The sequence below is a fragment of the Cavenderia fasciculata genome (genome assembly GCF_000203815.1).
Source record: "Cavenderia fasciculata unplaced genomic scaffold Scf_Dfasci-F-a-11f03.f1-5, whole genome shotgun sequence".
NCBI lineage: Eukaryota > Evosea > Eumycetozoa > Acytosteliales > Cavenderiaceae > Cavenderia > Cavenderia fasciculata.
Window position 1 is genome coordinate 440,738 of NW_004457718.1, and position 16,976 is coordinate 457,713.

The following is a 16,976-nucleotide window of genomic DNA, read 5'->3' on the forward strand; positions in this document are numbered from 1 at the left end:
AGATGTTGTGATGAGATGATGGTTTGATTTTTTTGTTCTTTAAATTGTTTGTTTTTTTTTAATCTGTTATTTTTATATATATATACATAGATATTTATTTATTATTATTGTTGTTGTAATAGTTAGTTTATTTTGTTGTTGTATTATAGTAGTTAGTATTAGTATTAGTATCATCATATACATATATATATATATAAAGTAAAAAGAAGAAGAAAAAAGAGGGAAGAAGAAGGTTGATACACACAATCTTTCTTTCTTTCATTCTTTTACAAAACATCATCAAACAACAAAAGAAGAGATAAATATATAAAGAATATACACAACATACGTATAGATAGATGGATGCTAGATTAGATGTCAACTCATCGGGGTTGACATCCACTCTGATATCAAAGTTGTTTGATAGTTTGTCGGCATCGTTGGATACGACGTTGATCAATGTGATCAATGAAGACCGTGTGATGGGGATGCCGACACCGATCAGCAGTTCGACGTCATCGAGTTCGTCGTCGTTGCAGGTGGGTGGCGCGATTACTGGCTCGGCGTCGGCATCGTCGTCCAACCTGCAGGGTGGCGGCGGCAGCGGCGGTGGAGGTGGTGGAGGCGGGTCGGGCAGCGCAGCATCGACGATACTTAGCGGCTCGCAGTCTCTGCGTATGTCCAAGAGCAACACACTTATCCGCAAGCTAGCCAACAGCGGCAAATTGCTCAACGACCAAACCAACGAGCGCGACTGGGCCAACTTTGCACGCGACTTTTGGTTCTACTACCCCTCTCTCATGCTCATCTCCGAGTCTGCCAAGTACTGCAAGACACAGTCGTTGCGTCTAGTACTCGACTTTTTACCACGCCACGTGCAGTTGTTGCAACACAGTCAGACAGCCACCACCTCTACATCTACCACCTTTTCAGCATCGATTGTGTCTAATTTGGCCATGCCCGTTGTCAACAGCAGCAATCAGGCCGGCGCTGGCGGACTCAATAACAGTGGTGGCGGCGGCAGTGTTGGACGGTCGACACTCAACGGCCAATCATACCTAGTCAACCCGGGAAGCACGCCATCTAGCACGTTGGTGACCGTGTTGTCGTCGGGTCAGAATAGTCAGACCAAGATGTTCTCGTTTGACTCGTTCCTCCATCAGATCAGTCCGTCCATCTACCAGTCGGACGCCAAGTATCTCGACCTCATAGAATCGACCGTCGAGATTGTCGTCGCAGACATCATCACGCATATCCTTGGCACGGGTGCCAACTCGATCAGCGAGTCGCTGGTCAACCGTCTGCGCGACATTGCATTCTACTACTTTAAACCCCTCACCCCACGTTCTCTCAACCAACAATCTTGGCAATCCCTACGTTACTCCATCTCTGATCAATGGTCACTTATCCTTGGTCAAATTTCAAGAATCTCGTAAGCAATATGATACATAATCATTTCTACAAGTTTACTAATCTTTTTTTTGTTTAATTTTTATTTTTTAGGTTGATATCAATTACAGGACACTTAAACAAGGTGGTATCTTCAACACCAGGTACGACAATGGAAGATTTAATATCATATTTTAAAGGGATTCGATGGATTAGTTTGCAATTGAATGACAAGGATCGTATGATAGAGGTTGAAAAATTGATTGTACAGGTGTTGATGTGGATCGAGGGCAATAAAAAGAGTGTACTTCGATTGGCACAACTAGAGTCGTTGGATGGTATGGTGTTGTCGATGCCCGATTACACCATCTCTACAGGCATTGTCGAAAAGATGAAACTACTATACAAGCGTGCCGAAAAGCTACTCAAACATGACGACTTTGAGGAACGGTCACTCAAACTCATGACAACGATCTTGACACGTGGACCCAACTCGGTGTTTGAAGAAGAGTATGATAATGTACTCAAACGGTTACTCAAGACGTTGTCGGTGCAAAAGAAGCGTGATTTCTCGCTAGAGTGTATCTTGCGTCTGTTGCAGGGTCGTTTTGTGCCACCTCGTCGTATCACTGGTATCCAGGCACACCTGTCAGCCAGCTCGTCGGACCAGTCGTCCATTGCAGCTCAGTTGCAACAGCGTCTGGATAGAGTCTACGAGAATCAGGGTAGTTACCCGTACGCTGGGTTATCCAATAATCGCGCCAAGATGATTCCACGTCTTCAAGATATTATCCAGGTACTCTATGGAAAGAAACAGATCGTTCCCAAGGTGATCGAGTGTATTGACCTATTGGTCGCCATCACCGTACATATTGCAGTGCATAGTCTCAAGTTGTTGACCGACACGATACTACCCACACTCTTTTCCAACGCCTCTCCACTCATGCACGTCATTGCCTTGCGCACCCTCTCCATCATTCTCGATCCGTCCGACGTATTTTGGAACACGTCACCATCGGCCAACTCGCGCAACACAGTCGTCATTGGCGACATTACCTATGTCAAAAAGGAGGATATCCAACTCACCTTTGAAACATTCCTCACCAAATCCTTTAAATACTGCGAGGAGCAGTCTGGCGGCGAAGCTTCCTCCTCCTCTCAAGATCCACTCATCATCTCTACTCAATTTGAACCAACCATCTCTTTATATTCTTTAATTTCTGATCAAACTAGTGTTTATAAATTTGAAGTAAGAAGAAGAAGAAGATTAAAAAAAAAAAAGAAAAAGAAAAAAAGAATAATTTATTAATATTCATATTTATTTTATTTTTAGAGCGAAACAACAGTTGAAGCAATTAAAAGATGGTATGATGTTTGTACAAAAACTCCAGAACAAAGAGAAAAAGAATTCTTTGATCAATGTCGTGTTATGGTATGAAACAAAAAAAAAAAGGAAAAGAAAAGAAAAAATGTATTTACTTTATATTTATTTATTTTGATTTAGGGAATTAATTTAATGAGTAAGATTTATCAATGGGAAAGTTCAAATCAACTTGTAAATATACCATCAGAACCATACCCAATGAAAAAGAAGTCAATCAAGAAAAAGACGATTAATCCAGAATTGTTGGAACTTTTCAAAGAGACTATTCGATGTGTGACATTTGTACCCAAGACATTTGTGTTGCACAATACACTGCATAAACTAGTACTACATGAAGAGGAGGAGATTGCGACGGCGGCATCACACGCCATTCAGGTGATTATGTGCGATTATCCAAACTTTAGAACCAACTTGGTGCAGGGATACACTTCACTCATTCTACAGTATGTTGGCAAGGACCATGTGTCTTTGCAGACATTGTTGTCACAGTTGCTTGGGTTGATCGATTTGTGGAACGAGCGATCGTTTATCGAGTCGCGTCATTCAAGTGTGCCGCTCGACTCGTCATTCTATCCACCCAAGCTGCTCGAGACTGAGATTGAGGGTATTGGGTTGGTACATTTGTGCAGTCCTAATCCACAAACTAGAATCATTGCATTGCAGTTGATTCGTAGTATTAGTGGTATTAGAAATACAGAGACGACCAACACGCAGGTTGCATCAGTACTACATACTCAGTGGAAGACGATTGTGCAGCGTGCACGTCACCAACTTTTGCTTGACAATGCGTATGGTATTGACCGCGACCTCAAGCTCAATCCAAATGATGAGTTGCCATCGGCAGAGGAGATCGTGTCGAGTACGCATGACCGTCTGTGGGCGTTTATCCTCGCGGAAATTGGACGTTCACTCGTCGAGCAAGATTGCGTGCGCACGCTGTCTAAAGCACGTGGTATACTGCTCACTATCCTCTCGAGCATGCCACCCATCCCCACACCTGAAGTGTTGGGTGCGGCGATCATGGTGAGTGGCGGCAGCGGCAGCGGCACGACAGCCGACGACCAGAAACGGTACGCGTCGTACACACTGCGTCACCTCTGGATCAACTGCCACGCACTGCTGTTTGCATGCTCGGGTATCCCCTCTATCTACCCGCTCAAGCCAGACCCCGGCTGCACCGAGCAGCTCGTCTGGGACATGATCAACTTTGAGCACGCGCTCCAGGCCAAGGTCACCAACTACCTCCCCAACTTTTGGGCAGCTCTCCTATCCGACTATAGTTGGATTCGCGAGAAGCTGTCGTTTATCTGCGGGTTGTTGCATTGGCGTCTGCTGCCTTGTGTGATCGACTCGCTCAACAAGTGGTGGACTGACAACCGCCAGAATAAAAAGCTGGCACGTGTACGTGTCGACCTGTCCAACATCTTTAGACGTATCTCGCAGCACAAGGACTTCCCACGCGCACTCAAAGAGTCCAATGACTTGATCCAGGTATTTGTGCAGTTTATCCAGCAGATCGACCCCATCTTTGGCGACGCTACCAAGCTGCCATCTGTCGTCAACGAGAGCTATTTCAACGACAATGCAGTCGTCGTCTACAACTTTTGCAGCTCGTTGTACCAGCCCACTCCGTGCTCGATCGTCGGGCCGGTACGCAAGTCGCTTGCCAGCTCCATCCGCAGTATTCCATGGACAGTCGGCGAGCGTTACAAGACGTTCAAGGCGATCCTGCAGTGGTCGGGTCACCCCAAGGTATCACAGGCTCGTATGCAATTGGAAGCGATTGAAATCAACAAACGTCTGTCCAAGGCAAAAGATTCGAGTGCACGTGACGAGGAAAAGGATCGTATCGAGAATGCGCTCAAAAAGATCAGATATTGCTCGCGTCTCGCCGCCGAGAGTATCCTGCGTCTTGGCACGTTGTTTGAAGAGGGACGTCTCCAACAAGACGTGCTTGAATGGGTGGTCGACTCGGAACACAAAGGCAACCGTATCCTTAGATGGGTGTTGTCCTATCACTTTGACGAAGCGTACGCCTATTTCCTCAACAAGTGTTATTCAGAGAACCCAGCTGAATCAGTACTCTACTTGCACTCAATCTACGATCAGTATTTGCCTATCCCACCTGCCAACCCTCCAACACTTGGTATCACACAAGATATCTTTCAGTTTTATGCAGATCGTGCATTAGAGGAACGTGCACAAGTCGAGCTTGAAGACGATGTTGTCACGGCAATTGACCGAAACTTTTCACGTAAATTGACCGAGATTGGGTCATCGCTTCTTTTCCTTTCTAGTCTCAATCTTCTCCATCCAGCATTCCTTGCACGTATTCGATCATTTGACATTATTGCCCGTTTGTCGCCGTGTGCGTTTGGTCTGCTCCTCGAAGAGGACGATGAGGTGCGGTCGGCACTCCTACCTCGTCGTCAGGCGTTTGCATCGCGTATCGCCGCCACCAACAAGCTCAACGCCCTCGCAGTGTCTGATATCGTCTCCAAGAGCTGTTCGCCGTGGACTGAACGACTGTTTGAGGAGGCGTTTGCCAGATTCGGCACACTCAACGCCACCAATAAAAAGTGGGTGGTACAATTCCTGCTGCCGTGGTGCGATAATGTCTGGTTGGCGGGTGGCGAGCATCGTCTGACTCGGTTCACATCGATTGGATTCCTCAAACTGTTTTTCGGCGTCTTTACAGAGTCGATGGCCAACATGGCGACCAACGAAGTGCCACCCGAGCTCATCGAGCTGTGGTTGGCACTCGCTCGCCGCGACCCACAGAATCTGACGTGTATCATCAACTTCCTCATCAAGAAGGGTATCGCGTCCAAGGATGCCATGCCTATCTGCAAGCTCATCATCTTGCACATCTACCGATCCAACCCTGCGGCCACCCTTGAACCTCTTATCTACCAACTCAGCTACATGGGTGTTGTCACATCTGAGAAGCGTAGTTTGTCAGAGGACGACCTTCTCAATCAGGGACTACAAGGGTCCACTTCTGCAGCTGGAGGAGCTGGTGGAGCAGGCGGACTGACTGCCAGCGGGTCAGCCGATGAATCACGTAAACTGTCCAAACAACAGTCTGTCAAGATCCGTGAAGCGTGCGTGCTCACCATCACTGACCTCGTCAGCGAGAATCTCGGTCCTATCATGAGTCACCTTCACATCTTGTTCAACTATAGTTTGTTGCGTATCGATTCGACCGAAGCACCCACCCTCACCAAGATGATCACCGTCCTACTGTCGTCGGTGCGTAACAGCATGTTTTCGCATATGTTTGACGAGCCCGACCTCAAACCAGCACTACGTAACGTCATCCGTTCAATTGACACTATATTGACTGCGTTCCGTCTGCCTACATTCCAGATTAAATTCAATTTCCACAATTTCAACCAGGATGGTAGTAGTTCAGCATCATCGCCATCCTCGAACAAGTCTAGTGGTAATGGTGGATTCTCCAAGAATGCAAGCACTAGTTATATATTTGAAGAGCAACGTACGAGTTATCAACAACCACTCAAATCATCGTCGTCGAGTTCCATCACCAACTCGAGCTCGACCGTTACATTTGGTAAAAAGAGTTCGGTTGGTTCACCGACTTCGAGCAATGGTGGTATGGGAGAAAACAAAGATGATTTGATCGAACACAGAGACGAGATGATTAAATGCTCCAATGGATACATCTATGTCAACGAGTTGATCAAAGTGTTGTGCAAGTACTTTGAGTTGCTGTCGCCAACCACCATTGACAAGTGGGAGAGTGAAGCACTCATGTGGATCAAAAACTACAAAGACCCGAGAATATCGATCAAGGCGTGTCAGACGTACCGCTCCATCATCCACTGTCAACAACAGTTGCCTGACCATTTGCGAGACTTGTCCAAGTCACAAACACTCAAACGTCAGAAAACACGTTGGGCATCGTCGGTCGAACTACTCGCCGTCCTCTTGCAAGAATGGAGTGAAGATTTGGAGAATAGTATGAATAGTATTATCAAGATTCAACAACAGCAACAGCAACAACAACAACAACAACAACAGAGTAATAGAACACTACTCTATGAACAAGGTATAGCAACTTTTAGTCGGACATTGTGCATAGAGATATTGTTGGCGATGCGACAGATTGTAGAAAGCAAGAATCTCGATGAACATTCGATATCTTTGATCTTTTGGAGTTCGATTTCATTCTTGGCAACTAGTAATCCATTCTACGAACCATTGTATAATACAGCGTTGGATATTGTTCGTTTGATTATTATCGAACTTAAGATATTCAGCTCGGACCCACTCGTCATGATGCCGTCCATCTCGGATCTATTGCACAAGCAGGCGACCGAGGTGGTGACTATACCACGTGGCATACAGTATCATCTGTTCAAGGGTATATTGAAACCAGGCACCGAAGAGTTGGCAGGTGAGTTGTTGGTCGAGTTTTACGGGTTGACTGACGACTCGCTGGTCGATCCACTTGGCGCACCACAACGATATTTACTACCATTGATTGCGCTGACTCCATGGCTACACAATAAGATTCTGAGTAGCAAGTCGTCCATCATCTACAAGGAGCAGCGTTTGGTAGCCGACAAGATTGCCAAAAAGTTGGCAGAAACTATGATGTTGATCGTAGAGGATGAAGAGAATGGAGAGGAGGATTTGGCCGGTCTCCCAATGCTCAAACTTTCCAAGGTGTTTATGCAATACTCTCAAGGATCGTTCAACTCTAATCCAGACGAGTTTTTGGTGCAAGTGACATCACTCATTTGCAAACTATGTCTACCTGATTTTGCCAACGAGTGTGCCGATCTCATTGGCAATATGCTCGATAATACAGCTCAGCTATCTACATCGATTCTCAAGATGACCAACATGCTGCTCAAGGAAGCACCCGCCGGAGTCATCCCTCTGTTCAAGAATATCGTGCGTGTCGCATGCGAGTATGGGTCGTCGTCACCCGTTGCCGGCGATCTCATCCACATTGTATCATCAACCATGAAGAACAACACAGTTGCACCGTCTTCACTCCCTCCATACCTCCCACCCGTCGAAAAGGCACCTCCCGAGACCATCAAGGCTGTGCTCGGTCCCAAGTCGGGTGGCAAGGACGGACAGAGCGAGCTCGCGCACAAGCGTCCCCGTAACGGGCACCGTCGCAACAAGTCGGCCATCACAGACCACCCATCACTCAAGGAAAAGGCAATCAACGAAAAGAAGATGCAGCCACTTTCACCTCCAAAATTCTCAAATGTATTTAATCAACAACAACAACCTCAACAACAACCTCTTCAACCTCAACAACAAACTCAGGTTCAAGTACCACATATTACAACCAAACCATCTCAATCATCTCAACCTCAACCACAACCATCTCCACAACAACCACAAAAATCAGGGTCAAATCAATTATTGCATCCTGGTGCAAATACACCTGGTAAACCATCTTCAGTGTCTTCGACATCGTCGCCATTGCAAACAGCGGATTCTGAAGACTATGAATTTGAATTTGGTGATGACGAGATGATCAATGATATTATTGATCACGATCCATTGACCGTTTCGATGATGCAAAAGGCTTGGAGAAACTCAGACGAATACAATGTCTACTTGGACATGGAAGAGAATGATTTTGAGGGCATTGACGAGCTCAAAGAAGGATTGGAAGGTCTCGACACGGGTGCACTCCTCTCTAAACTCGGTCCAACTGCCTCTATGATGCAAATCAACGTTCCCAAGAATTTGATTCAAAAGCATGCTCCTCAATCCAAACCTGCAGCACCTCAACAATCACAACAATTGAGACCACCCCACCAACAGCAACAACAACCATCGACCACCACTACTCAACAACAACAACAACAACAACACGCTCCAACTCATATTGTTTCTCATACTGAAACTCATACTCATATTCAAAAGACACCAGTTACAAGCAGTGTAGTACAAAACATCAAGACGGGAGTAGCCATCTCAAGAAGTTCAAGTGATTTGGATAGTCTTCGTGAATTACTTCATAGCAAGGATGGAAAGAGAGGTAGTGTGACATTGGCAGACTCATTCCAAATCGATCAGTTATTATCACACCTCGATTCACTTGATCTCAACAGACTCGATGCAACTTTGGAAGACATGTCAAACGATTCACCGTCCAACTCATTCTTGAGCTTTTCAACAACCACTGGTCCACAAACTCCACAGACTCAAGTTGCGCCTGCACCACAACATACTGGAGTACAAGCAGTTTTGGCTGATGCCAAAAAACGTAGATCATTCCTCGACTTTTTGAAAAAGAATCATTACCAAAAGAGTGTCAACGATGTATGCTTTGTCGAAGTGGTCAATGATTTCCGTGCCGAAGGTGGTGGTGATGAAGACATTGGAGGCGACGGTCTCCTCTATCTGATGCGTCATATTGTCGAAGGGTTTGTCGTTGAGAGTGCTCGCCACCAAATCTCCATCACCGATTCAGCTCGTACCAACATTATCAACTCGTACCAGGAATCCATCGATCAAGGTCACTGTGTCAACACTAAAATGTTTGATGAAGCTCTATCAACCATCACCAAAGAACTAGAGTCTAGTGTATTGGACCAATTTAAATCAATTAATTAATCATCATTTTAATTAAAACAAATTATTATATTATATATTAACCAAAACAAACAAATTTGTTATTTATTATTTATTTATTATTATTTAAAAAATAGAGAGATATTTAATATAAATTAACACTTTTTGTCAATATTGATATTTTTGCACACATATATATATTTGATTATTTGTATTGTATTAACATGTTGTACAGTACTACTATTGTTGTTAATAATAATGGATCAATTACTTTATACATTATGTGATCAGAAAGAAGATAAAATAATATTGAAAGCAGCCAAACAAGCTTTGAAACTAGCTCATAAACAACAACCAAGTCAATTGGTTCAAGAATTATTAAACTCTTTAACAATCAAACAACAAGATGAAAGAGTATGTAATATAGTTGATTGTGTGTACAACTATTACAGCTAACGAACTTATATATAATGTACATTTTACAATTACTTTATAAACGTAGATTAAATCAAAAGCATTACAGTTATTAAAACCTCTAGTTTCACCTTTGAAACCAACTTGGCAAAAGATAACAGTAGATGTAAAGAATCAACTTAAAACCAATCTAATATCAATCTATTTTGAAGAAAAATCAATTGCTAATAGATATAAATTGGTTGGTCTCATGGGTTTGATTGCATCTGATTTAATTCCAAAAGGTAACAACACAAACAACACATAAATCAATAATAATAATAAATATTAATCTAACTCTCTTTTTATTCTTAAAATAGGACAATGGAATGAATTCAAATCATTATCTATAGAATCAATTAAATCAAATAACAATAATAATAATAATAATGAATTAAATAGAGAATTGGGTGTATTGGTAATGGAACAACTTGCAAAGTTGGTTGGTGGCCAAACAGCTGCAAATATAAAATTGTACAGTCAATCATTGGAGAATGGGTTAAGAGAAACTAGTGAATTGGTTAGATTAGCGTCGATCAAAGCTACTCTATCATTACTCGGGTTGGATAATATCGAGTGTTACAATCAATTCAAGATATCGGTCATTCCATTGATGTTTGGTGTTGTCGCTGCATCGGTACCATCCAGTAGAAGTCTGGAGAGTACACTAAAAGAGGTTGTTCATCCTCTTGAAGAATTGGTTGAAGAGAGGTGTCCTAAACTACTCAAAGATCACAACATTGCTCTAGTCGAATGTTTTATCAGAGTGTTGACACTGTCAACCGATGATTTATTGAAATACCAAGCAACATACATTCTCACACTATCAATAGAATCATCACCAACCATATGGGAAACCAACCCAACCTATATACAATCATGGGTTCAAGTACTAATTAAATGGTGTTCAACAGAGGAGAAGGAGGATAGTGAAACCAATCTACAAATTTGGGAACAAAATACAAGTTCTGGTAAAAACCATCAAAATATAGCTAGACTTTCATTTGACAATATTGTAAAGTCACTCCCAAGTACAATACCTAGTTTTATTCAAATAATCAACCAATTATTCAAATCCCAAGATGACAAGGATAAGAAGGCATCTTTAATTTGTTTATCATCTATTTCAAAATATTTGAAAGAAGAAAAAAAAGAAGATATTGAATCTTTATTAAAGTATGTTAAATTATATATATTAATATTAATCAATATCAAATTATTAATAATAACTACCATTTTTAAAATTAAAGATTAATAGTTGAAGGAATATCTAATATAAATCCAATGGTTAGATATGAATCATTTAAATGTTTGACTAGTTTTTCGATACATCTAAAAGATAAACTGGTATCAAATATTAAATTATTTGAATCACCAGTTGCTTTGGGTCTTGCTGATAAATACCCACTCATTGCAGGTGCTGCTTGTGATTTTATTTATGTATTATTGGATAATAATGATGAACAAGAAGAAGAAGAAGAAGAAGAAGAAGAAGAAGAAGAATACCTCGAACAATTAAGAAAATCAATTCCATGGAATTGGTCAAATGTATTAAAATTGGTATCACGTCACTTTGAATCATCGGATCCATCACTTGTCAAATGTGCATTATTATCTTTTTCATCAATTGTTGAAATCATTGGTAAAAAATTTGAACCAGTAAGCAAATCAAAAAAAAAAAAGAAAGAAAGAAATAATATAAAGTAATATAATTAATTATTATTCTATTTTTTTATATATTTCTTTTAGTTTTATGAAACATATAGTTTATTATTATTTTCAATAATTGAAAAGAATAATGATCATTCTATAATGGATCAAAAAGACATTTGTTATACTGCTATTCTAGCAGTGAGTAGAATGGCCGTTCATAGTTTAGCATCTAAAAAGTCATGTATAAGGGATTTTGATAGAATTTTATCCAACCCATCTGTATTGAACTACAAAACAATACCAGATGGAAGAGACCCCTTTATGGAAGACCTTTTAAATGCAACTATCAATTTTTGTAAATGTCTTGGAAAGGATTTCAGCAAATTCCTTGTCAAATTTCAAGGAGTCATAATTTTCATTCTTCAAACCAAAGATTCTAAAATAATAGTTGGTAGTGATGATGATGATGATGATAGTGATAGTGATGATGATTATGATGGTGATAATGATAAATTGCCAAATATCAATCCAATACTATTAGAGAACAAGACATTGGCATTGGAATTAATGTGTGAATGTGTTGATAGTATGCAAGAAGGTCTATTTCCAGGACATTATGGATACTTTGAACAGACTGCATTGAAATTGGTCAATCATCCATTCTATTCACCTATTAGAGTGGAGGCGTCTCGATTATTGGCAAAACTATTCAATTTGCATGTCATTATTGCAAACAAATTTAATGATAAAACAAGGGCCGATAAGAATTTCAAGAGATACTTGAAATCTTGTCTAAGAGCCAACCCCATCTACGATGAACCTGAATCTATCGTTGCCAACTTTGATTGTGTAGCCGATATGATTGCTTGTTTGGGTCATGGTCGTATGACTCATCAACAAGTTGACTTGTGTTACAATACTTTTTCTTCAACTGTCCATATGTTGGAAACCATTAAAAGAATTAATTTGGGCAAACATGGCGATGACAAAGAGGATGATGAAGAAATGGTGGATGAAGATATGGAAGATGAAGATGAAGAAGAAGATAATGTTATTAGTAGTGGTCTAAAGATGATATCAAATATACTTGTTTTCAATGGTGACGAGACCGCCCATATCGGAGCATTTTTCCTTCCAAATATAATTAAATGGAATTGGATTAAAAAGGATTCGATTAAAGGTGATATCATTGATATGCTATCAAAATATTCCCAATTTGGAGAAAGAAATACTGGTGCGTTTATAAAAGATTTCATTCCAATATTGGTTGATCATCTTTTGGTAGATGATAGACAAATTAGAAAAAATGCAGCAAATGCCATTGGTTTTATAGCACAAAGTACAAAAGAGCAGTTTGCACCAGCTGAGTACGCAGTCGATGCACTCCAAAAACTCAACAAACTCATTCAAGATCAAGAAATAACAGAGGTTTCAGATGTAGCAGTATCTGCAATTGGAAAACTCATTCTCTATATTCCACAATTAAAACCTCATGCCAATAGAGTCATTCCAATATGGTTGTCTAAACTTCCATTGCACTATAGTGAAGAGGTCTCGACCTCAATTCATACTCTTTTAGAATTATTAAAGGTGTACCCAGATATCACCCTAGGAGCCAATCTCGTTCATGTTGGCCATATACATAACTTGTTGTTGTCTGTTCCACGTGAGACCTATAGGTTCATCAAAAATCTAATTCAAAAAACAACTACTTGGAAAACTCTTTCACAATCTTTAAAAGATGATTTTAAAAAGAATTGTCCTAACTTTCAATTATAATCATTGGAAGCAATAAGAGTATTGTAGTAATAAATCTTTTTCTTAACCAAAGGGTATTCAAATTTCTAATTGAAAAGAAATTAATCAATGCCAACACTTTTAAAGGACAATTCAACCCCATCTTTTACTTTGTCATGCTGGTTTAGAGAGTGTTGGATGGCTTTATGAAAATGTTTAACTTGATTGTCATCATCGATCCTTTGAAAAGATATCTAAACTAAGCAACATTTATACAATTAAATTGTACTATTATTACAGATCAATAAAAGAATATAGATATAAATTAATATATCAATTTAAACTTAATATTTATTTTCAAATTAAATCTTCATAATATTATGATAGCTATGATTGGACAAGAATTATGAAATAATAATGTCGATCAACATAAATAAACTTTTGATATTTTTTTGATTGGGGTACGACAAATTGGACACGATTTTAGTCTACCAGTGTTGTGACAATTGGAACAACTAACAAGATGACGACACGGTTTGATAAATACATCGGTGACATTGGTAAAACAGATACTGCACTTGTTTTTTTTGTTTTGTGGATGCCCAATTGGTTGCATGGTGCCCGATGGAAAAGCAAGATCTTGAATCTCTTTGACATCGTCGACCGATAAATTTTTCATGGCCATTGTTGCAATTGATTTTAATTGTGTCTTTAAATCTGCATTCTCTTTATCGAATATACCGTTCTCTTGAATGTCTTGCAACTCGCCTTCCAGTTCCTCGTTTATATCTTTCAAGACATCGTTTTCCTTTTCCAACTCTTGTATTCTCGACTCTTTTTCTTTGTTCTCCTCTCTTTGTTCCCTTAATGCTCCCTTTTGTCGAGTAATTGTTTTCTCTAATCGATAAATTTGGTCTTGTAGTAATTCCAATTGTTGGTTATGTTCAAATTTCAATAGATCCAATTTCTCTTGGAGATGTTGATTCGTTTCCCCTTTTATATTCTTGTACATTTTCTGTTGTTGTTGTAGAGGTTGTTGGTGTAGTTGGTATCTTCTTGTTGTTGTTGTTGTTGTTGTGTTAGAGGTTGTTGTTGTTCCCTCATCTCTTGGTGATGGAAGTATTGTCTCTTTTACTAAAAATGGTTGAAACTAATGAATAAATCATAAATTGTTAATATATTGTTTTAAAAATAAAATAAAATAAAAAAAAAGGTTTTCTCTTACATTGAACATGATTATTTATCTATCTATCTTATATATATATAACTAACTATTACCATTATTGTATAAATTACCAAATCCATCAATAATTGATCGATCCATGTGTTTAAAAAAAAAAAAAAAACTTTTAAAATGTGTGTGTGGGGGTTGATTGACCGCTCAACCCGATCCATGGTTACGGTGGTGATGGTGTGATCGATTATATGAATCATGTTTCCTAATTGGGTATTCCCATATAGATTGGATCACTATATGGCTACTTCTTTTTGATTGAATTTAGTCTGGACATAATCCAAAAATTCATAGTACCCATTGACACTATAAAAATTAATGACACGATTGTAAATGTCTGGATCATACAAATTGACAAGTTTGTGTTCCACGATATACTCAAAAGTAAGGTTAAACTTTTGATTATCATTCCAACCTAAAAGAGCTTCAGCCGTACACCCCTCTGTTCGATTCTCATGAAGCCATTTGACCATTTCAAAATGTGAATTACGTGCTGCACATGTCATAGCTCTAACAGTACATCCTTCTGTACGATTCTCATGTAAGAACTAAAGTAATAAATAAATAAATAAATTTGATTGATTGATTGTTTTTCTTTTTTTTTTTTTTTGACATACTTTAACCAAATCTAGATTTCCCTTTTCAGCGGCAGTATCCATCGCTGATGTACCACAAACCTCTGTACGATTGTAATGAAGGAATTTAACGATATCTATATTATTACTAATGACGGCGTGATTCAATATACCTGCATTCCACAAACTGTCCGACACTGGAAACTGCTGATGAAAATATTCGATCATGTCTAATCGACCATTCATTGCGGCTCTTTGAACAGCCTCTCTTGTAATACCCATCTTAAAGTTTTCATTTATGTATTTGATGATCTCTAGATTTGCAGATAAAGACATAAGATTTCTATCAATTGCATCTATAGTACATCCTTCTGTTCTATTTTCTCGTAAAAACTAAATAAACAATCAAAAAAAAGTAAGTATTATTAATTAATTAATTAATTAATTAATTTCTTTTTCTTTTTCTTTTTCTTCTTTACCTTTAAAACATTTAAATGAATATTTGAATCTCTAACATGTATTCTATCAACTGCATTTGTAGTACAACCTTCGGTTCGATTGAAATGGAGGAATTTTAAGATATCCAAAGCCCCCACGTTAGCCGCATAGTCCATTGCCTTTGAAGTGGCACCTTCAGTCCTACACTGATGCAGGAATTGTAGAATCTCTAATGACTTTGCGTAATCCATTGCATGGTGGGTGCACCCCTCGGTTCTATTAAAATGTAACCATTTTACAACATCAAAGTGTCCCAACCGCGCAGCCCTTGTCATTGCATCTTTTGTACATCCTTTAATACCATTCTCATGAAAGAACTATATATAAATATAAATATAAATATATAAATATAAATATATATCTCTCTATTTGTATTTGACATACCTTTATAATATCTAATCTTCCAGTTGCGACAACTTCATTAAATGTACTTTTAGAGCAACCTTCAGTTCGATTAAAATAAAGAAACTATTGAAAATGAATATTAATGTTAATGATGTATGATTGTTTATTAACAATTAACATACATACCTTTACCACTTCCAAATGTCCACCTATTGCAGCCTTTGTCATTGCCCTTTCAGTACATCCCTGTGTACTATTTGCATGTAGAAACTAAATAAATCAAAAGAGTCAGTAATCTAGTACAATGTATTGAATTGAATTAAATTGAATTGTATTATATGATCTATTTAAAACATACCATAACTACATCTAAATGACCATTTGAAGCAGCACCATCCAAAGCTCCTTTTGAACAACCAGCCGTACTATTTTGATAAAGATACTGAACCATTTCCAAGTTACCTCTAAATGAAGCTAGGTCCATACAACTATATGTCCAGGATGAAGAGAGTTGTTTGAGAATATTCATGTTTCCAAGTTGTGCTACTCGATTAGCTACTATTTTCAGATCGACACACACCGACGTAGTAGCCACATACTCTAATATCTCCATATTTCTAATACTCTCCAACTTGTACAAATAGTATCTTGAACTTTTAATCCAATCGGCACTGTATGTATAATCGTATCGAGTCCACTCTAACAAACGGTTGAATGTATCGATTGTAGCATTGGGATGTGCACAATAACGAGTGATGACATCCATTCTTCTTGCAAACAATACATTGTCTCTTGGTGGTAGATAGTGTTTGATAAAGTCCCATGGCATTGCAAAACTTGATATCATCACTAAACGTGATTGATTGATAATATCTCTTCCCTTGGTGTAAGTGATACCACTGTCATTGCTGTATCTCTCTTGTTCTGGTTTTGTCAATACTGCAATATAATCAAATATCAATCGTTTCAAATAGGTTGTTCTATATATTGTTAGGAATGTTGTTTTAGTTGTAGTAGTTGTAGTAGTTAAAGACATTCTTCAAAAATGTAAACTAAAATGAACTAAAGTATTTCGATGAATTGTATAATTAAGTAATATAGATGATGTTGTTGTTTGAGACAAAAGAGAGGGATATCTTGATAGTCTGTGTCTCACACA

The 16,976-nt window shown here is 39.1% G+C and overlaps 4 protein-coding genes across 4 annotated transcripts; 2 read left to right on the forward strand and 2 right to left on the reverse strand.

Moving 5' to 3' along the window:
• Window positions 1-338: 338 nt before the first annotated feature.
• DFA_00152 (uncharacterized protein) lies at window positions 339-9,364 on the forward strand (the record flags this gene model as incomplete). The annotated part of the gene is made up of 8 exons (XM_004357811.1): window positions 339-1,411; window positions 1,483-1,706; window positions 2,154-2,617; window positions 2,702-2,800; window positions 2,873-3,195; window positions 4,435-5,006; window positions 5,745-6,883; window positions 7,139-9,364. 8 exons carry the CDS (start codon window positions 339-341, stop codon window positions 9,362-9,364), a joined length of 6,120 nt encoding a protein of 2,039 aa, XP_004357868.1.
• A 216-nt stretch (window positions 9,365-9,580) lies between these two features.
• On the forward strand, window positions 9,581-13,207 carry DFA_00153 (uncharacterized protein; the record flags this gene model as incomplete). Its single annotated transcript, XM_004357812.1, has 5 exons — window positions 9,581-9,736; window positions 9,825-10,020; window positions 10,096-10,951; window positions 11,026-11,434; window positions 11,525-13,207. 5 exons carry the CDS (start codon window positions 9,581-9,583, stop codon window positions 13,205-13,207), a joined length of 3,300 nt encoding a protein of 1,099 aa, XP_004357869.1.
• An 80-nt stretch (window positions 13,208-13,287) lies between these two features.
• DFA_00154 (uncharacterized protein) lies at window positions 13,288-14,489 on the reverse strand (the record flags this gene model as incomplete). Its single annotated transcript, XM_004357813.1, has 3 exons — window positions 13,288-13,419; window positions 13,713-14,299; window positions 14,438-14,489. 3 exons carry the CDS (start codon window positions 14,487-14,489, stop codon window positions 13,288-13,290), a joined length of 771 nt encoding a protein of 256 aa, XP_004357870.1.
• A 146-nt stretch (window positions 14,490-14,635) lies between these two features.
• On the reverse strand, window positions 14,636-16,853 carry DFA_00155 (uncharacterized protein; the record flags this gene model as incomplete). Its single annotated transcript, XM_004357814.1, has 6 exons — window positions 14,636-14,947; window positions 15,017-15,367; window positions 15,454-15,789; window positions 15,857-15,940; window positions 16,004-16,087; window positions 16,176-16,853. The coding sequence occupies 6 exons, from the start codon at window positions 16,851-16,853 to the stop codon at window positions 14,636-14,638; spliced, it is 1,845 nt and encodes a 614-aa protein (XP_004357871.1).
• Between the last annotated feature and the right edge of the window lie 123 nt (window positions 16,854-16,976).